The 22077-nt window shown below is 39.9% G+C and overlaps 1 protein-coding gene across 3 annotated transcripts in view; it reads right to left on the bottom strand.

Moving 5' to 3' along the window:
* Window positions 1-271: 271 nt before the first annotated feature.
* The window catches only part of ptpdc1a (protein tyrosine phosphatase domain containing 1a), a 29105-nt gene continuing 7299 nt past the window's right edge, over window positions 272-22077 (bottom strand). Inside the window, exons 2-10 of one of the 3 annotated variants that reach the window (XM_058373864.1) lie at window positions 14045-14173; window positions 12380-12560; window positions 12113-12193; window positions 11922-12040; window positions 11258-11395; window positions 8873-9933; window positions 7852-8037; window positions 2325-2435; window positions 272-2165 (exon numbers count right to left, since the gene is read on the bottom strand). In XM_058373864.1, the coding sequence (XP_058229847.1) occupies window positions 2055-2165; window positions 2325-2435; window positions 7852-8037; window positions 8873-9933; window positions 11258-11395; window positions 11922-12040; window positions 12113-12193; window positions 12380-12560; window positions 14045-14138 (2082 nt within the window). In that variant the 5' untranslated portion in view covers window positions 14139-14173 and the 3' untranslated portion in view covers window positions 272-2054. Of the gene's footprint in view, window positions 2166-2324; window positions 2436-7851; window positions 8038-8872; window positions 9934-11257; window positions 11396-11921; window positions 12041-12112; window positions 12194-12379; window positions 12561-12860; window positions 13006-14044; window positions 14174-22077 lie in introns of those variants that run through there. The other 2 variants (XM_058373862.1, XM_058373861.1) reach the window with 2 other exon arrangements.

Below are 22077 nucleotides of genomic sequence, written 5' to 3'. Positions count from 1 at the left end.
GTCAAGGGACTACATCCCAAATGAAAAACCTCGCCTCAATGCTAACCTAGAGCTAATGCCTAGATTTAAGACAAGTGTGATGGTGGACCTCTCAGCACTCCTTTTAAGATTTAATAAAAAGAGCACCTGTTTTCCACTACACTCCCCATCTCATGTGTTTGTCTTTTCAGTCCATCACAGCCTCAAGATGTCACTGCCATATCTCACATTCCAACAGTATCTTAACCTTGAATGTTATATTCTGCAAATCAACACAACCAGCCCATTTTATTAAAGTTTATTTTATTGGCATGTAGATAAGAACAATAAGTGCCTTGAAATCCTCAATAGTCTGTCATTTACACATCTGAAATCAGATGCTTTTGCAATTTTCCACTAGTTCAGGTTAATGTTAACTTAAAAGATCATATACATTCAGTAAAAGAATGAGGTTGAAGTTTAAACTCTAGTTAGCTACAGTGCTTTTTGTCAACAGTGTCGACCATTTACAAAACAGCAGCTTAGTAGAAAATAATGCCATTAAAATGAGGCAGAATATATTCTGCAAAAGCTTAGACACAGGAGGGGCAGTTCTGTAACATACAAACAATTCCAGATACCATGTTAAATTTCAGCTGTGTTGTGAAGGCAATGCTGAAATATATACACTATATGGCCAAAAGTATGTGGGCACCCCTCCTAATTATAGACAGTACACAGCCATGTAATCTCAATAGACAAACTATGGCAGTATTTCCTAAAATTTTTCCCAGGTCAACTGTATGTGTTATTATCATGAACTGTAAGTGTCAATGGGCAACAACAGCTCAGCCAGTAAGCATCTGTCTATGCAAATTCGCTTCACTCTCTACAGAGTTCCAAGCTGCCTCTGGAACAAGAACTGTGCATTATAAGCCACATGAAATGGGTTTCCATGGCCAAGACCCTGCAGGGGATAATTATCTGGGGCCATTCTTTTGGGTTTGGGCTTGGCCACTTAGTTCTAATGAAGGGTTCGAACATTAATGCTACAGCATGGAAAGATATTTTAGACAACTGTATGCTTACAACTTTGTGGCAAAAGTTTGTGGAAGACCCCAAACTTTGTGCACAAAAGAAAGTTCATAAAGGCATGTTTTAAGTCTTGGTGAGACATGTAATTTGGTGAGGAGAAAGCCTAGTGTCCTGTATGGAGCCCTGACCATAGCCACACTGGACACTTTTAGAATTAACTGGAAAGTCAGTTGTAAGCCAGGCATTGTAATCTAAAATCAGTGCCTTATCATACAAATGCTTTTGAATGAGTGGGCAAAAAATTACAAAGATACACTCCAAAATCTAATAAAAAGCCTTCCCGGAAGAGGGAATATGATATAGTTGCAAATGAAGGGGCCATGTCCATATTAATGGCCATGGTTTTGGAACGTCCAACAAGCCCACAGGTGTGATGGTCAGGTGTGCAAATACCTTTGGCCTTAAAGTGTTAACTGGATTTGCATGAATAAATAGCATACATCAGCTACAGGTTACTACACCTAACAGAGCAAACCTTGAAGTGGTTTTTGTTTTCCTAAAATTGCTTTACTCTACATATACAAATATGTAAGAAAATATGTTGCACAGTCAATGTATTTGGTTTTGTATATTAAAAAGTGGAGGTACATTTAAAAAAACATGAGGCAAACAATATTGTGAGTATTATGACATGATGTAAGAATGCAAAAGTAATAACTAAACAATTAGATATTTCTTAATAAATAGTGCTGTTAGTTAGATAAATATACAATGCCAAAATGCTAGTGAGTAACAACAATTGAGAGAACAATATACATATGGCACACATACAGTATATATGGCAGTACTTTTAACTAAAAAATCGCCCAATCTGATGTGTGCATTATGAGACATTAAATTACATGGATTTAAAGAATAACAATAACAACAAAGCACCGTTTAAGAACATCAAGCTTGCTGACACCAACACTTCACAGAAAAACACAACATAATTCTTTCAAAAATATTAGTGCAGTATGTATATAGCCACAATGATCAGGGTAATTTATGGATATGGACACTCAACTCTGGATTACGTCTATTGCTTTTCTTCTCATATCACTTAAAACTGGGACTAGAATTTCCATAAGAGCTTTATGGATCAGCTGTCCATTCTCTGAATCATAGTTAACCTAAAAGAAATGTAAAGCAGAGCCAGAATTAGTATAATAACTTCAAATTCTGTTTAAGATACAAGTTGGGAGAGGGGTATGTCTAAAGAATTCCATTGTTGGTTGTTACTCCCATGCAGTTTCTCAAACATGAATGCTTATCAAGCTGCAAGAACTCACCCTAGTGAATGCTTTGATTGTACGATGAAGAACAGCCATTTCAACTTCGTCCGGCAGTTTCATTAAATGTGCAGCACAGTCCAGGATACACAGAAGGGTTTGTTTGTGGCCCTACATGACATACAGAAACAGTGTTACTGACTTCTCCAAACAACAAAGAAAATCAAGTAATTTTCAAAAATCTTATTTTCCACAAAGCCTTAAAACAACAAAATGAAACATATCTTAATAAACATATCTAAATAAATTTAGAGAGCAAATAAAATGTAATACCATGGCACTAAATTTGAGACTGGTTCTGGTAACTGGTTCTGACAAATGACACAATATACTCCTGTGCTACTAATGCTATTTATCATTCCAAAGAAGTCAATTACCTCACACAGATGATTTACAGAAGCTCTGCTCAATTTAACATAGTTATATACATATATACAGATTTAGAAAAGTGTAAACTAAACTTGTTAAAACCCTGGACAGTATCCATCAAACCCAACACCAGGTTTTTCTGGAGTTGCAGATGGAACAGGAGCAGCACTAACAGGCACTGGTCCAAGCCCAGGCAAAAGACCGCAGCTGCTTAAGAGAAGCCAAAGCCTTCATGGGACTCTTCAAGTAGGCTGCTGAGGCATGGGGCTAGCCCATATCAGAGCAGGCAGTACGCCTGCTGCCTCACCTGGCCACAGCATCCTGGAGTACCTGGACCTAAAGTGGGTGATTTGGCAGCAGGCCACCTGGCCACCCGTTTGCATTCGCTCTGGGATGGTAGAGTTGGCTGAGTTGTGTAATGGGGTATGTACAAACAGGAGCAGGGTCACGCACTGGTTTGTCAGTGGAGGGCAGAGCTAAGGGAAGTGAGTGGTAATAATCATACATCTCTGCTAGAGCTGGGCGATTAATCGTTATTATCGATTAATTCAAATTTATGGTTTATGTCGATGTTGAAAAAATGAAAATCGATTTTCCGATTTCACTTTGGTTTGGCAGAGCGAGCTTCCGTAGTTCTGCGACGCAAAGAGCTTGTTTCTAAGAGAGGCGCGGTTTCTTCAGTCTGGATTGAAGAACACGCTGAAAGACAGGGAGGAGCCGAAAGTCTGCCACCGTTTTCATATGAAATTTAAAGGGGACTGAGGTGATCACGAATTTGTGTAGAGTTTATGGAGAATCGCAGAATTCTTAGAGTGGCTGTACAGAAATGTTAAAAATGGCCTAGCGACGAAAACGTCGGCAGACTTCGGCTCCTCCCCGTCTTTTAGCGCGTTCTTCAATCCGACTGAACAAACCGCAGCGTCACAGAGCGAGGATCAGAGGACGTGTGTGTGTGTGTATGTGTGATCAGGAAGACTCGTATTTGGCTTGTTCAGTACTCAAATGTTATACACATCTATGCAATACAGTGGAATGCTGCAATAAGTTTACCATCGTACCCTGTTAGTCAAACCTTTATTTTATTTATTTGTTTATTTATTTATATTTTTACTATTATACTCTCATTGGGAGTCCCCCTTAAATGAAACTCCTAGACAGATGTAAAATGATGTCTGGCTCCTGTCTGGTTTTATTTAGCGTGTTAGTTGAATGTTGAACTGCTTTACAAAATTGTTTTTCTTCAGGGATTTTTTTTTCCAGGTGACAATTATTTATTTTATAAAAAGTGATTTAAGTCTGCAGTTTGCACTTTACAAATCCCTCATATTTTGTTATATTACTTTATTTTACTAGAATAATTAGAACTTGTAAAGACTGGTAAAAGTTTGCATTTTATAAATCCCCAAAACAGGTTTTTATGTTGTTGTATTAATTATTGTTTTTCTAAAATAACAAAAAAACTTGTTAGCGAAAGTAATTTTGCACTTTGCACTTTTAGTCCAAATTAGCAGTTCATATGTTTGGTTATACTGTTTTTGCTCAAATAAAAAAAGAATCTCTATTCTATAGTCTCTAGTGTTTTATTAGATTTTTTTAAAGAAAAATAATCGTTTTAAAATCGAATTTTGTTTTAAAAAATCTGAGATTCAATTTTTAGGACATATCGCCCAGCTCTAATCTCTGCCTAATTATATTAATACCTGTTTTCTGGTGCAATGGGCTGGATAAAAGAGACAAGAGAGAGAGAGACAAACACACAGAGCCAAATGTGGGTGTGCATGTGTGTGTATAGAAAGTGAAAAGCAAGCAGATAAATATAAAGGTAGAACAAGTGGTGATCTCAAAGCCTTTCTCCAGTTTCCTCTTTCTGCAAACACTCCCAAAACACACTACACTTGCCTACAAAACCAGCACCCATCTAACACAAAGTGCTTATCCCACACCGCACTGCACCATGCTGCCTCTTGTCCTCTATCACTGCTTGACTGGACCCACCATCTCTCAAGATATAAGGAAGGCATGCATCAAGGCTGTTCTCTGTTCTGGCGCCTCAGTTGTAGAATGAACTTCCCCTAGAGGTTCACACAACGGAGTTACTGGCTGTCTTCTAATGACCTCAAGACCAAAAGCTGCTCTTGATGGTATTTGTAACAAATGTAAACCTTGCTCTGTTAGACAGATGAAGATCCCAGCACATAAATTACAGAAGACATGACTTTAGAAAAAGAATATCAATGTTTTGGAACGTCTCAGTCAGAGGCCACCTCTAAATCCTATGGAAAACCTGTGTAATGAGGCACACACCAGAGAGTCCATTACAATTTGATAGATCTAAAATAAAATTTTGCAAAAAGGAATGAAATAAATCTAGATGCGCTAAGTTGGCCCCCTCTTAAAATTGATTAGCCATAACAATAAAAAGGGGTAGAATATACAGTGCTCAAAAAAATTAAAGCAACACTCTGAAAACACATCAGATCTCAATGGGGGAAAATATCATGCTGGATATCTATACTGATATGGACTGGGTAATGTGTTAGGAGGAAAAGAAGCCACATTGTTTGATGAAAATGAAAATTATCAACCTACAGAGGGCTGAATTCAAAGACACCCCAAAAATCAAAGTAAAAAAAGGTATGCAGCAGGCTAGTACATTTTGCTGAATTTCATTTCAGCAGCTCAAAATGGTACTCAGTAGTTTGTATGGCCCCCACGTGCTCGTATGCATGCCTGACAATGTTGGGGCATGCTCCTAATGAGACCATGTGTGGTGTCCTGGGGTATTTCCTCTCAGATCTGGACCAGGGCATCACTGAGCTCCTGGACAGTCTGCCAATTCTAGTGTTCGATGGCGTATGCCAATCAAGCTCCAAGGTGCCGGGCAGTGAGCACAGGGCCCACTAGAGGACACTGGGCCTTCAGGCCACCCTCATGAAGTCTGTTTCTGATTGTCTGGTCAGAGAAATTCACACCAGTGACCTGCTGGAGGTCATTTCTGTATTCATGCTGATTCTACTGCAGACCCCTTCATGGCAATGGTATTCCCTAATGGCAATGGTCTGCCACACTGCAAAAATTGTTTAGGAATAGTTAGAAGAACATAAAGAGTTCAAGGTGTTGACCTGGCCACCAAATTCCCCAGATCTTATACAAATAAAGCATCTGTGGGATGTGCTGGACAAACATGTCCAAACCATCTTAGCAAATTACATGGTGCCATCCATTCACATTTTCACATTTATCCCTACTCTATAACAAATCTGCCAACCTGAATGAATATATTCAAGACGCCCTAAGGTACACAAGTGAAATTCTCTGCCAACCTCTGTTTGCTGAATATTGGAAAACAAATCTCAGAAGAAATAAACTATGTACAGGAGAAAGAGCTATGTGACCTCAAACTGCTAAATGAACCAGGCCCGGAGACCATTTTCCTGATGTCACTACCCAAACTATGTGCAAGGAAGCGGAAGTGCTGTTAGCAACCAGGCATCCATGCTGGGCTAAAGGTTAACCATGATCACCCACACTCTACCATCCATTCTTCTCTACAATGTTCATTCCCTTGACAATAAACTGATCTCTTCAATCTACATTTAGCTACCCAGTGTGAACTTAGGCATTGCTATATTTCATTCTCATAGAAGCATGGCTCAACGACACCATTCTGAATGTAGCCACTCAACTACACACATCACACTGGCAGGATAGCAGCACTGTCTGGTATGAATTGGTGCTCTGTAGGTTCATTGTCACAGTGTACACTCCACATATTCCACCACTATGCTAATGCAAGTTAAGCACTAAGGGAACTCTATGGGACTATCTATATCAGTATCATTCTTGCCAGGGAAATTAAACATGCAAACTTGAAATCAGTGCTGCAAAAATTCTACCAGCATGTTGGTGATCTCTGTTATGCTATTCTCAGCATGAATCACAGTTCACTGCAGGAAAGTCCACCCCAACTCCCATCCAACAAGCATTTTATTGGTCTGCAGAAGACATCAGAAAAACTCTGTCCAAGGTCAACCCACAGAAAACTGCTGATCTTGACAACACACCAGACTGTGTGCTTAGGAAATCAGCTTTACAGACGTCATCAAAGAGCCATGTTTAAGAGCCATCCTGAGCCATCCCTGTGTACTTCAAGACATCCACAATCATCCCTGTGCTATAAAAAATTGCCTGTGTCCTGCCTGAATCACTACAGGCCTGTGCACTCAGACTTGTTAACATCAATTAAGTGCTTTGAGCAGCACATTCCTCCCTCCATCCTAGACCCATTTCACTATGCCTACCTTAGGATGCCATATCTGCAACCATTCAATAAGCACACAATAAGCTGGAGTTAGCCAGTTCCTAGAATGGTGTAGAGACAACAATCTATGTCTTAATGTTGCCAAAGTGTTTATTGTTGACATTATGAGAACTGCTGGGCAAAGTACTGCTGGGCCATCTTGACTAGGCAAGAGGTATAGAGAGACCAGGATAGGTTGTCATGTGCACACCAAGAAACTTTTAACTCTCTCCACAGTTGTCTACTTCCACTCACCACTCCACATCAATGGAACCACCCTGGACACTGCACATCCCTGTAGAGAGACTCAAAGGTTTTTGGTGTGCACATGACAGACAACCTCTCCTGGATTCTGCCTAAGCAAGAAGGCCCAGAAAAGCCTCTACTTCCTGGAGATCCTGAAGGGAGCCTGGAGGCCTGTCCACCAGAAAACTGCATTTAGGACTGCTCAGTGCTCTATGCAACAATGTGTCTGTGCTCAGTTGTGGATCTTTGGCATGTCGTTCTGAGTAACATTGCCTGGTGGCATTGCAGCTGTATCACTGCTAAGCGTATAATGCTGAAATCAATGATGATAAGAGTTATCTTTAAAATAGTGTATATTTCATAAAGTATGTCTGAATGAAAACCTATTTAAAGTATCTATTACAATACTGTTGGCATTGTGGTTGTGAATGTGTAGTAAACATGAAACCTACTCTGCAGCAGTAACATTAACTCATTTCTAGGATAAAGGATAAAACAGGATAAAGCAATTACTGAAGACCTATTAATTAATTACATTAACCTAGTGAGCATATGGCTAGGGTTTATTCAGTCCTGTAAAGTGTCTAAGTTTGTAATATGTTCTTCTTTTACCTTGTCCATGATGCTGAGGGCTTGTAAAGGATTGTGGCTGTTCTGACATAGTGCTTCCACATCCTTTTTGGTGATGACTGGCTCCTTCAGCTGCTCCAACCATGACCACATGAGAGCAGAGAGCAGCAGTGGATCGCGCTCTATGCACAACTTCTCCCATGCCCCTTCTCTGCAATTTAACTCTGTCTGAAAGTCAAATTAAAAGAACACACAATAGGTCTGAGTACTCATTTTGATACCAGATTGACATTTTTCTGGTAACAAAGTTGACAACATTGCAAACAAGAATCCTTAACTGATTTTTAATATCAATTTTCAGTGTTTTACTTTATAAGCAGCCAGCTGAGTGTATAAGCTTACTGTATACAACTGTTACAAAGTTAACATAACTGCTACTTGGTCTGCAGTGCATGAAGATTTCTCTTACAAAGCCCCACAGTTATAAAACAGCCTTCCAATTAGTTTCTGGGATTTAGAACCTTCCAATTAGTTTCTTGGATCTCAGTGTTTAAGAATGTTTTAAGCTGAAAATATCTTTGTTTACTAATGCCTTTTGTGAATAGTGTTTTCTTAGGTAAAGAAGTGGACCTGGAAGGTTCATGGGCATATATAAATGTATTCTGATGGACTGGGATGTTCAGATGCTGTTCCCATTCTGTCACATGCTCACTTAGGTTTGTTGATGGTGAAGTGGCTTGTCACTTTATGTCCCAGGATGCCATTTTTTGCATTCAGTCTTACCACTGCTTTTAATGGCAACGCTTAAGCTGAGAAAGCATAGTTTTCAGATGTCTTACATTTTGTCAAAAATTCCAAAATTGTACAGGCAAAACCGTAGATGTCTGCATTAAAAATGTAGAGCTTGATATGTAAATTGTATGTAAGAGATGTTCATTACATTAGAACCATTTAATGAACACAACAAACAATTAAAATGTGAGGCAACATTTTCAAAGCTCTTATGAAAAGATTTTTTTTAATGAAATAAAATCCATCCAAGTGTTGGTGGACATTTCTGTACCTGCCACACGGAAATGGCATTCCGTAGATTTTCCTCTTCTACATCCATCAAGAGAGCCCTAGCCACGAGAACATGACGAACCTCTGGAGAAAGCTCAGTCTGGAGCAAGAGGAAAGGCACATTTCCTGCTTCACTGCTGCCTGTACAAGTGCCTTGCTTTTTATTACCCTGGTTTAACTTTTCTTCTCTTAGCAACCTGGGCATTATGGCTGCACTACTCCTTGAAAATCCCAAAGACCTGCTGCGCTTTGTCTCTCTCAATGGTATCCGCTTCCTGCAAACTGGTGAGGGAGGCATGTGTTCAAGCTCTCTTTTCGGTTCGTCAAGCGAGGCTGAGGATCCAGTTAGATAGTCGGGTTTAGAGGTAATAGAGTTTTCAGGAGTCAACAGGGGTCTGGAGACCTGAACATCTGAAGATTCTGCTAACCTGTTCTGAAATACACAGTGTTCATTCAGGAGGTCTGACAAGCCTGGATGCCATCCAAACCTCTTAGACCTAGAGCCCAGTGTGTGCAGAGCAGAGTCGCTGAAGCTTCGGAATATCTGAGCTTTATTAATATCATTTAAATTCTCAACCTGCTCAGGAGGGGGAGTGGAGGATTGCAAGGAGTGGGGTGAAGTCAAAAGGATGCCCTTCCCCCTCATCTCCTTTCCTAGCTGCTGCAAGGCCTGTTGCGATATGGTCTTCTCTACCTCAGCTGTCAGGTCTGGAATCTCAGACAGGTATTTTTCCTCTGCTGTGTGTTTGTTCTCAGCAATGTCTAGCAGGAGCTTGCAGACCAGGTAAACTATCTTTGGCACATGCTTCATGTGGCGAGCCTCATAGCCATGCAGTAGGTGTCGCTGACGTGTCAGGTACTGTGACAGTGTGACAGCATGTGCTCGTGGTTCAACACTCGAGAACACACAGTGCAGCGGCGCTACAAAGCGTGCAAACTCACGCACACACAATAACTGGCCTCGTGTCTGTATTGAGCTTGGACGCTTTGCTCGCACAAATAAGATGGCTTGGTCTGCACTCATCCGTGATGTGAACACTAAATAGCAGGCCAAGAGAACACCTGGAAACAAAAACAGCATGGAGACAGACAAACAGAAAGATAGTTTATCTAAGGGAAGTGTCCTAATATAGCAGACACACAAACAGTCTAAAATACAATTAGAGAAATTAATTATGTATAAACCCTAAAGGACAACTAAAGCAGTTCACTACTGAAAAATGGAAAATGATTAATTAATTACTAATCGAGTACTCATACCAGTCAACTATATACTTTGATTTGCTTTGGAATTCTATTGGTCTTCAATGATAATGGCAAGTAACTTAAATAAAGCTAAGTGTGCATTATGCAAATCTAAGTGACTTTAATGCAGGTTACAATAATGAAAATGTTTAGAGTATAAAGTATAGTATAATGTAGTAGAAACTCACTTAGCAATATTATATTTACATGTGCCTACCAGCAGGAGCCACTGTTTTTCTATGGATGAATATAAATGTTTGCAAAACCCTATGTAGTGCCAATAATAAGCAATCTGGATTTGGGGCAGTGGGCCGAGCTTCTGTTGGGGGTGAATCTAGGCTGACTTATTAAATGACAAATCAAGCTAAATATCATTAACTGGAAAAAAAAATCTGAAACAATAAAGGTTATGATAAAGACATAAAGACATGATAGAGAATGCATAATGACAATTGGCAAATAGAGCATTGCATAGCTCAATTATAGCATAGATCAATGGCATAAGTGTTTGGTTTAAAACCTTTTGCATTAATACATATCTCAACTATTGTGATGTGGTTATATAATTTTAAAACAGCTTCGAACATCACTTAGCCAATCGTTGTGTGATTTTGCAATATTTATATTTAAAGCATTTGGTAGATGCCCTTATCCAAAGCTACTCACATCTGATTTTACAAAACTGAGCTGCTTATGGGTGTTTATTTTATTTAGTCTATTTATTTTTTCAATATAAAGCAATAAAAGTACATTTATTGTTTTACTTTTTTTTTTTGCTTGAGAACACAATTAGATGAATTACAGAGCTCTACTATAAAAAACTTCATTTAGTATACAGCATTTTAGGGCTATCATGTTCAAAATGGCCTGCAGACATTCATCTGTTTTTACTACCTTAACACATCAACTATTTTAATATAATAAGAAAAGAAGTCATAGATTGCTGCTGTTTTACAAAATAAAGCTATGCATTGCTGCTGTTTTACAAGAATGTTCATCCTTAATGTGTGAATGTGTGTTATTACTGCATCTGTGATTATGCACCGTCAGCACAGATACTACAAATGTACATTTGTTGCATAAAATAAAATAATAAATGCATTCTGTTACTGCATGCACACAAGTATAGATGAATGCTAACCTGTTCTTCCAAGCCCAGCATGACAGTGAATGGCCATCTTTCCTTCCTGAACAGCAAAAGACATGACTTTCACCATGTCTAGGATTGTTGTAAGAGAGGCTACACCGTAGTCTTTCCATCCAAAATTGTAGAAATAGACTAAAATTTTCATACATGTCAAAATGTACATACATGTCAATAGTTAAATACAATAACATGATAAATGCATGAATAAAGATGTTAATATGTTAAATGAACATGTTGTCCGTATCATGTAAGCAAACAAAACAATGCTATTTTCTGGTGTAAGGAAATCCCATCTGTGAAGTTTGAGTGGCAATTTGAGCATGTAATGACATGCTGAAGCCTGTGGAACCTTTTCCCTAATGTACTTTCCTAGAAATTGCTGGCTAGAAGCAATGAATCTATCTCAGGAGAGCTTGTTAGGAGTTGCCAATCCTCTTCTCTCTCTAGGTTCATAACAAACATGGAATCTCATGTTATTACACACACGTTATTTTGAAATAGATTAGAAATGGACTTCTTCCAGCATCTAAATCCTTGGATTACTTGGACCACTGAGACAATATTTAGTCAGAAACAATTAGTCCTTTAGTCAGATAAACTCCACCAAGGAGGATAAGCCTGAATCTATTAGCCTGATTAAGTTGCATGTGTGACTCACTCCCTGCCTCCATGAAGACCTCTGGGCGGTATGTGAACCCACTCTCTGGCTCCAAAGGGTAGCCACAGCTGGCATGCTCTCCTGGGCGCTGCAGGTTAATTATGGTCTTTAGTCCGCATCTAGGAAGAGCCAAGTGTAAACACAATGTCTCCTCTGTACTTATTATCATTAGCAAGTAGAGCATAACCTACCCCGAGAACTGGTTGATGATGTTGTATTTTTCAATAATCTCAGTGGATGGCCTTGCCATGGCTAATAAGTTGTCAGTGATCCTGATGTAAATAGAACAGAAGAGACTACAATAAATAAAGATCACAAATCATTCAACAATATGTTCCCCCCCTTATTTGCCATGCAGATTCATATCAGGCATCTGAGACATCTGCTACTCTATTAGGTCATTCATGATATCTAATAAAGTTTGCTTTGCTTTACAATGGAGATGAGATCTTTCTTACCAAGAGGAGTAAAGTCCCTTGATGGCCTGTTCTTCATCACTCCAGCGCAATGGGTTTTCATACTTGCAAGCTCGACCTCCACACGCCATGGAACACTGCATATGGCCTGGGATTACATGCCTCAGGGTCTCGCCCACCTTGGTGTACTTTGCTGTGGGGACTCTGACACTGGGTCTGAAATCTGAAAGGAGAGCCTTTTTAACATAAATAGTATGTTCTATGTGAACAATCATTTACATCTCAATGCACCAGCAATGTTAAAACATTTCAATACTGAACAAAAAGATCAAAGACTGTCTGTTGTTATTTTCAGCCCATTAACACAAACTAATGACAGAGAACATTCAAACCACAGAACAGATGCAAATGCCTCATTGCCTGTGGATGACAGAAAACTCAACCATTCCAAGAATATAATTGTCTTCTAGAGGTTCGTCAGACATGGTAAGAAAGATATGCAAACTTTAGAAAACAGAATTACATTCACATGTGTTCAATGCTGCCTGCTCCTCGGCCATGCTGACTGCTGCAACAACCTTCTGAGTGGATAACAAGAGGATGGCTGGGTTACATCTCCTCCTTAGGACTTTCTGCATGTCCCTTCTCATTATGAGGAGTGATAAAAGAGCACAAAAGAAGCAACGCAACTGCCACGGTTGCTCTCTAGGCAGTCTCCATGGTGACCAGTGTCTAAGTCAGTGGGAGATGGAGCAGAGGTTTCACCATGATCACATCTCAGGTAGAGAGCAGATTGCTTGATGTGTTGGAAAGACAGATGACTCATTTTCCATAAGGACAGCATAATGCGGAGATGCAGTGATCACAGAAATCCACAATTACTCTGTGGCTTATGTACTCCATTTAAATTTTAAAAGCAAGCATTTTAACCAAAAGTGAAATGGGAGAGAAACTGTCACACCTCATCCATCAATCATCTAAAAATAATGAAATGCTTTAGGCTTATATTCTTGTCACATCATACAATAAACAACTTCTATTGTCTTTAACTTCCATCCCAAAATACAAACGGAGAGCAACAGTCTGTGTGAAAAGACTGATAGACTGATTTTAGATGCCAATAATTTATTTTGCTATATTAACATTTACGTTTTAGATATGCTTAATGTTTTTTAAGAGATTTTTTCCCCATGTAATTGAATACATTAGCAGCAAAATCCTCTTCACAATGACAGAAACATGCTTTGACATGTATATCCTCAGTTGCCAGGGACACAATGGTTAATTACCAGAATTTCACTGTACGTAAAACAAAACCAGCAATCCATATAATCTTAATCTTTCATTTACACAAGAGCTACAAAACATAAGAGCTGCTTCTGGTGCTAAAAACTGTGTAGGTCGAATGACATAGCTGTGTTTCAGCACCTTGATATCTTCTGATCAACATCAGGGGTAAATATCTAATATCTCATAAATGTAGACTTGCATTAAGTATATATAAATGATATGCAACCAAAAGTCTATTTTATTTTCAAACAAATAAAATAGACTGTGTTAAACAGGACTCTAGCAAACTCTAGTATTACAATACAAAATAACACAGGTCCCATAAGGCCAAACACAGTTATTTAGTTGTTTTAGTGTGTTAAGCCAGAAGGTGCAGGTGTGTGTGTGTGTGTGTGTCTGAGTGTGGTGGCGGCCTACCTGGCTCCATGTCAGTGGTGTGCTCTCCACTGTTCCCTGCACTGCTGTTGTTGGAATAGGGCACGTCACTCAGTAGACTGACACCCGCTGCCATGGCAGAGCCTGTAAGAAGGTGGAGGCATCAAAAGGCTGAAAACAAAACCCCGGAGTGGTTAGAGCAAACAATGTAGAGAACATACAGTGAGGGAAAAAATTATTTGATCCCTGGCTGATTTTGTACATTTGCCCAGTGACAAAGAAATAATCAGTCTGTAATTTTAATGGTAGGTTTATCTGAACAGTGAGAGGCAGAATAACAACAAAAAAATCCAGAAAAACACATTTCAAAAAAACTATACATTGATTTGCATTTTATTGAGTGAAATAAGTATTTGACCCCTTTGCAAAACATGACTTAGTACTTGGTGGAAAACCCTTGTTGGCAATCACAGACGTCAGACATTTCTTGTAGTTGGCCACCAGGTTTGCACACATCTCACATCTCAAGGAATTTGGGCCCACTCCTCTTTGCAGATCCTCTCCAAGTCATTAAGGTTTTATGGCTGACCCTTCAGCTCCCTCCACAGATTTTCTATGGGATTAAGGTCTGGAGACTGGCTAGGCCACTACAGGACCTTAATGTGCTTTTTGAACCACTCCTTTGTTGCCTTGGTCGTGTGTTTTGGGTCATTGTCAGGCTGGAATAGCCATCCACGACCCATTTTCAATGCCCTGGCTGAGGGAAGGAGGTTCTCGTCCAAGATTTAACGGTAAAACACGTGCCTCCAAACACGGCGAGTTGACTTGATGCCAAAGAGCTGGATTTTGGTCTTATTTGACCACAACACTTTCACCCAGTTCTCCTCTGAATCATTCAGATGTTCACTGGCAAACTTCAGACGAGCCTGTACATGTGCTTTCTTTTGCAGGGGGACCTTGCGGGCGCTACTGGATTTCAGTCTTTCACGGCGTAGTGTGTTACCAATTGTTTTCTTGGTGACTATGGTCCCAGCTGCCTTGAGATCATTGACAAAATCCTCCAGTGTAATTCTGGGCTGATTCCTCGCCGTTCTCATGATCACTGAAACTCCATGAGGTGAGATCTTGCATGGAGCCCCAGACCAAGGAAGATTGACAGTCCTTTTGTGTTTCTTCCATTTGGAAATAATCACACCAACTGTTGTCACCTTCTCACCAAGCTGCTTGGCGATGGACCTGTAGCTCATTCCAGCCTTGTGTAGGTCTACCATCTTGTCCCTGACATCCATGGACAGCTCTTTGGTCTTGGCCATGATGGAGAGTTTGGAATCTGATTGATTGCTTCCTTCTTTGGACAGGTGTCTTTCATACAGTTAACAAGCTGAGATTAAGAGCACTCCCCAAGAGTGCTCCTACTGTAATCTCTGTTCCTGATCTGTATAAAAGACACCTGGGAGCCAGAAATCTTTCTGACTGATAAGGGATCAAATACTTATTTCACTCATTAAAATGCAAATCAATGTAGAACTTTTCTCAAATGCGTTTTTCTGGATTTTTTTGTTGTTATTCTGCCTCTCACTGTTCAGATAAACCTACCATTAAAATTACAGACTGATCATTTCTTTTTCAGTGGGCAAATGTACAAAATCAGCAGGGGATCAAATAATTTTTTCCCTCACTGTATAATCACAGAGTTGCCCCAGGCAATGTGACCTTTGGGGGTAGAGAAGGATGTTATGCAGGCTGCCAAATCACACATGCTGGATCCGATGGACTCATGGGGCTCTAAGCCACTCCTCCCCATATGGTTAGGAATAGATTCATTTTACACTACGTGATAGCAAAAATGAATCTAAAGGATTGAAATATGAGAAAGTAACTTGAAACTGAAATCATTCTCAAACATATGCCCTATTTTATATATATATATATATATATATATATATATATATATATATATATATGCAATTTAAAGTTATTTATTTATTTATTATTTAACAAATCATAACAACAGTGATACAGTGTATGTAACAACTATTAAAGCCACTTTACAGAAAAAGTAACAAGAAAAATATGTCTAAGGCTGTGGTTAAATATGACATGTGACCATACATGTCATATGGGGGCAGTGGTGGCTCAAGTGGTTAAGGCTCTGGGTTGTTGACTGGAAGATCAGGGTTCAAGCCCCAGCACCACCAAGCTCCACTGTTGGGCAAGTGAGCAAGGCCCTTAACCCTGCCTGCTCCAGGGGCACTGTATCACAGCTGCCACTACGCTCTGACCCCCAACTTCTTCAGTTTGGATATGCGAAGAAAAGAATTCCACTGTGCTGTAACGTATGTGTGGCAATAATAAAGGCTTCTTGCCCTCACATACACAGTGCATTCCCTAGCATAGAAAGTTAAGGTGTGGTGTTTTAGTGGAGTACTTTAAGCTAAATAAAAATAAAGCAGCATTTTTGTGAAAAAACTTGCAAAAAATCTGCAACACTGGCCAGTATAGTGTTTAGAGAGTTCATGCCTATATATGCACAGCCTGGTAGATAACCTGCACTGACTTCACTATAAGCAGACTATGAAGGTTCTATAAGTAGACTGTGAAGGTTGAATTAGCAGAGCGATAGCACAGCTGTACATAAAATATTGCAATCCACACATAATGGGAGATACATTGTTAAAAAGAGGACAAATTGTAGTTGTGTCTTGCAGCTGGAACTGTGACCAGGACAGCAGATCTTTTTGGAATATTAAGAGCCGTGATATCCAGGGTAAGATCAGCATACCACTATAAAGGAACAGCATGAGTAACTGTTGTTGCAAGAAGAAACTGTCTAAAAAAGAATGTCCAGGTACTTACCCAGATTGTATCCAAAAACCATAAAACCACAGCTGCCCAATTCACTGTGGAATTAAATGAGAACCTTGACTTACTTGTTTCCACCAAAACTGTTTGTCAAGAGCTCCACAGGAATATTCATGGTCGGGCTGCTATAGCCAAACCTTTGGTTACTTGTGCCAATACCAAACATCGGTTTCATTGGTGCCAGCAGCATCTTGGTCTATGTGTATTGTTCTCTGAATAGTCCACCTTCACTGTCTTTTCCACATGCAAGAGAGTGGAATGCATGCCCAGAAGGGTGGATCAGTGATGGTTTGGGCTGCAATATCATGGCATTCACTAGACCCACTACTTGGCACTACTGTCAAAGGATTACTGAACCACAGCGACCTCGTGCAGTGAATTCAGAACCAGTGGTTCAGACATTGTACCCTGAAGGTGGTGGCATGTATAAGGATGATAATGCAGCAATACATACAACAGGTGACTGGTGATAGAGTGGATTGATGAACATGAAAGTCTCCCATTGCTTGCAGAGTCAGAGATCTGAATAATTTTGAGCCACTTTGGGTATTTTGGAGAAGCGGGTCATGAAGTGTTTTTCCTCCTCCAACATCACATGATGACCTGGTCACTGTTCTGCTAGAGGAATGACTCAAAATCCCTCTTTGTGCTGTGTAGAACCTGATGATGTACTGGCTCCGAAAGATGCCCTAGACCATACTAATAAATTATTGTGATCTGAAACCAATGTTGAAACATTATTTAAGGTTATGCATATTTTTAAATAGGCTTTTTAAGTTTTTGAATCTACTCATTTGATTTACAGATCATGAAAAGCCTCTGTAAATTAATTAATTAAGTTGCCAAGTCCTTCTGTTGACACAGTTAGACAGATATTACTTGTATAGATCTAAAAACAAATATATTAAACTATAGTGATCTGGTGGTCTGGTGGTATAGCACAAAAGGACTCCTTTGAAATCAGTTCAAGACCCCACTGATAAGCAGACTGACTGATGGCCACCTCAAAGTTTGCTCTGTTTGAGTGGCCACTGATGGACCTCAGCCTGAGATGTTGGACTACAAAAGATTCATTCAATGATATTACAGGATCAACAAAGTTGAATGCCGGAAAGTGAAATGTTCAACAGATGGCTGTGATGCACTTGAAATAAATGTTGAAATAAATCAAGAAATTCTGTCTTCTTTATGTCCTTCGGTTATATTCTCAAAATAATTCCATATGTATTTCAACATGTTTATTCTTCCTATGTGTTAATACAGAATTGCTCACATACTCTCCTGTGCACATATTTTTTTAAAACATTTTATATTTTCACTTTTAGAAAAAGGAGCCCACCATTCTGTAGTCCTCTTCCAATGCACTTTAGTAATTTTCTTTCTCTAACATGGCTATTAAATCTGGTTAAAAAAAACAAACAAACAAACTAATGAATAATCTGGTGTTTTTAGCCAGGGAAATCATGTTGCAGGTTCCAGACTCCAGCACTGATTCTGGACAGCTCCTCTTTGCACATCTTTACATATTTAACCATCTTTTATTAGGCACTGCATACTTTTAATCGAAAACCACAAATCTAGGAATAACATATATTACTGATTGGAATAACACAAGGCTGAGTTTGTCACAATTTTCATACAATAATGTTTTTACATGAAGAATCAGCACCTGGCTGTTCCATAGTTTCCAACTTATTTTGAGCTCAAGCAACCTGTTTGAAAAATATTTCAATTTATAAAATAAAATGCAACCACAATCAATTATTGAGCTTGCCCGCATGTTCTCTTCTTCTGTTCCTATGTTAAAAACAGCTTTTTACGTAGTACCTGGTGTGCTATTACATGACCTTCTCTGTGTTAAATCCGTGAACTCCTGCATATCACTTTCTAACCACAGTCTTTCTCACATTACACCACTTTCCATAAAAGCTCATTCTATTCAAAATCCCATGATGACCATGAGTGACCTGCCTTAAACTTGGCCTTTTATCAATCCACAGCTTTGGATTACTGGATTACACTACTGGAGAAATAAAGCAAAGTGTAAGATAATCTTTCTTTGGGTAACATAAATAAGTAAAGGTGAACAGCACACTTAGGTTCCAGTTATTTTAGGTTTAAGAAATATTAGTACATTCATGTGATATGCTGTATTTAATTCATGCTGTAAAGTGAGCAGAGGAAGCAGGGAAGCAATTCAAGCCTCATTTACATTGTAATGTACACTTCTTTGGTTCCTACCAAAGTGATGTCAGTGAAACAGAACCACAGGAGGCTTTTTGAATCCTTAAACACGCTACAAATTAAATATTTCACTATATTTGGTTCTTATTATCACAATTCTTTAAAATGATTTCTTAAAAAGACTTTTTTAAATATCAAAATATCATGGTAAATATAATTCTGTCAGAAATAAAGTTAATACATAGGCAAAGTAATATTTGGGTGCTTTGTTGTTTGTTTGTTTGTGGTGATATAAAACGGTTGTCATAATGGTCCAATTCCGTACCTTAAATTATTAAAAGTATAGGATTAACTAAAGGATTGTTCTCTATGGTCACAAACCCCTGAAGACCACAGTGCTCTTATTGTGACAGTACTTCCTGATCCTCTCTCTGGACCTTTGTGTTATCATGCCAATTGTTTACAGCTGTTTCCTGCTTAGCCCCCTAACTATTTTGTCTAATTGTACCCTCTTGTTTGTCTCTTTGAACAGTTTTGTTTCATGCCGATGTGCATAACTGAGCTTTCTTCACCCACTATTTTTTACCCACTCTGAGCTCCTTAGGTTCACAGTGACCTCCAGTTTGACCTGTTGCCTGTTTCTACAGTTTATTATTGTGTATTATCATTTTGTGATGCTGCCTGTATGTTTCTCAACCTCTGCATTGGATTATGCAATGGGTTTTTTCCTTGCCTTTAATAAAAGGTGCAATTGCTATCCAAACTTGTGCCGTGACAAAGGACACAGCAAGTCAATGTGTGCAGCACAGGACCTTTCATGCTGTTAAGCCTAAGCCCAGTAAGCCGTACCTACAGCTCTCTATGCCAGCCATGGAGTCCATTATATTCAAGCAAACTTTTACAATAGGTCTTCTAATTCCATGCGAAGGAATCAAATTCTTATCAAAGCCACCACTGGTGGTACTATGAAGTTGCACCCTAGTGCCATAGTAATAACGTAAGGTGGCATATCTAGCATTCCAAATCTTGCCAATAAAATTAAGCATTCTGGAGGTTCTACCTGTAATATTCAGTTTCTTAGATTTTATGTTTTGTGTGTGTGTACATATGTATCTAGGGATTACAAGGCCATGAAGAGGTGACTAATGTTGTATTTCAGTGGTGCTTGGAAACTGGGAAATACTATATTATATATTGCATGACAAGTGTGGTGTTTAAGACACTGAGTGCCCTGCACAAAGGTCTTACTTCTAGCCGACTGATCACATTTTGGATGTAATGCAACTAGGCACGAGTCAGATTTTTGCTGTCTCCAATCTCATGACTTCAAACACTGGCAAGACAAATTTTGCTTTGTGTACTGCAATTCTTCCATGTTATATTTATTATGAGGTAGCCCATTAGCATGTTCACCTGTTAGCACAAAAAAATACAGTAACCAGAAGAAGCATTATGGCATGTATCATGAAATCTGGCACGAAGCCATTGCTGTGTGAACTGGGACATTGCCATGCCAGAACATGTTTGAGCCCCTTCCAGTAATCATATTTCAACCATGCAAATCTCAAATCAGTGCTCCATCAGCATGTGGATTTTGCGACAAGAGGGCCACAATACACAATACAGACTGCTCATAAAACGCTCTAAAAAGCTTCTGAAGCAGGTGAAACCCTGGCCAGCAGGAGCCATATCTGCTCTTCAGGACTGTTTTGAGTGCAATGATAGGAACATGTTTAGGGAGGCTGCAACCAATGGTGATTTCACCAACTTGGAGGAGTACACAGCATCAGTGACCAGCTACATCAGCAAGTACATCAGTGACATGATGATCTCCATGTCCATCACCACATGCTCCAACGAGAAGCCGTGGATGACTGCAAAGGTTCGTGCACTGCTGAAGTCTAGAGACCTCACCTTCAGAGCAGGGGCCAAGACAACCCTAACAATATCAAGGGCAAAACTGTCCCAAGCCATCAGAGAGGTGTGCACACACCCAGAGAATCCACAGCCACTTCTGTGGAAGAGGTGACACACGGTGCATGTGGCAGGGCATCCAGGTGATCACTAACTACAGGACAACTACCCCTATCTGTGACAGTGATGCCTCCCTTCCAGATGTGCTAAATGACTTCTCTGCTCGGTTTGAGGTGCAGAACAATGTTAACTCTACACAGAATTAACCCATGGAAGTCAGCTGGTCCAGACGACATTCTTGGCAGAGTGCGCAGGGAATGTGCAGAGCAGATGTCTTCACTGACATCTTCAACATTTCACTGAGCAGGGCCATTGTTCCAACATGCCTCAAGACCACTACCATCATCCACTTGCTGAAGAAGTGTACAGTGTCCTGTCTCAATGACTACTGTCCTGTCACACTCACACCTTTTGCAGTTAAGTGCTTCGAGAGGCTCATCATGAGGCACATCAAGCTGCTGCCACCTTCACTGGACCCCCTGCAGTTTGTGTATCATCCAAACCGCTTTATGGACAATGCCACTGACACAACCCTCCATCTGGCCCTCACACACCTGGACAGAAAGGACACCTCGGTATGAATGCTTCAACACAATCATTCCTCAGCACCTGACTGAGAAGCTGAGACTGCTAGGCCTGAACACCTCTCTCTGCAACTGGATCCTGGACTTCAGGGAGTCCATTGTCAGTCTGGATCAGGAACAACATCTCCAGTACCACCACACTGAGCACTGGGGCCCACTTTATGGTTGTGTGCTCAGCCCACTGCTGTACACCTGAGCTGACTCACTACTATGTAGCAATGTACAGCTCAAACCACATCATCAAGTGCTCCAATGACGCGACCTTGGTGGGTCTTATCAGCAAGAACGACTAATCAGCATACAGAGAGGAGGTGCAACAGCTAACAGCCTGGTGTAGAGCCAACAACTTGTCTCTGTACATGGACAAAACTAAAGAGATGGTTGTTGACCTCAGGAGAGCACAAAGCGACCACTGAACATCGACGCTTGCCCCTGGAGATCATCAAGAGCACCAAATTTCTTGGCAGAGAA

This window comes from Hemibagrus wyckioides, linkage group LG21 (genome assembly GCF_019097595.1).
Source record: "Hemibagrus wyckioides isolate EC202008001 linkage group LG21, SWU_Hwy_1.0, whole genome shotgun sequence".
NCBI classification, from domain to species: Eukaryota; Metazoa; Chordata; class Actinopteri; order Siluriformes; family Bagridae; genus Hemibagrus; species Hemibagrus wyckioides.
Note: the sequence above shows the minus strand (reverse complement) of the source record. Positions and strands in the feature narration are given on the sequence as shown.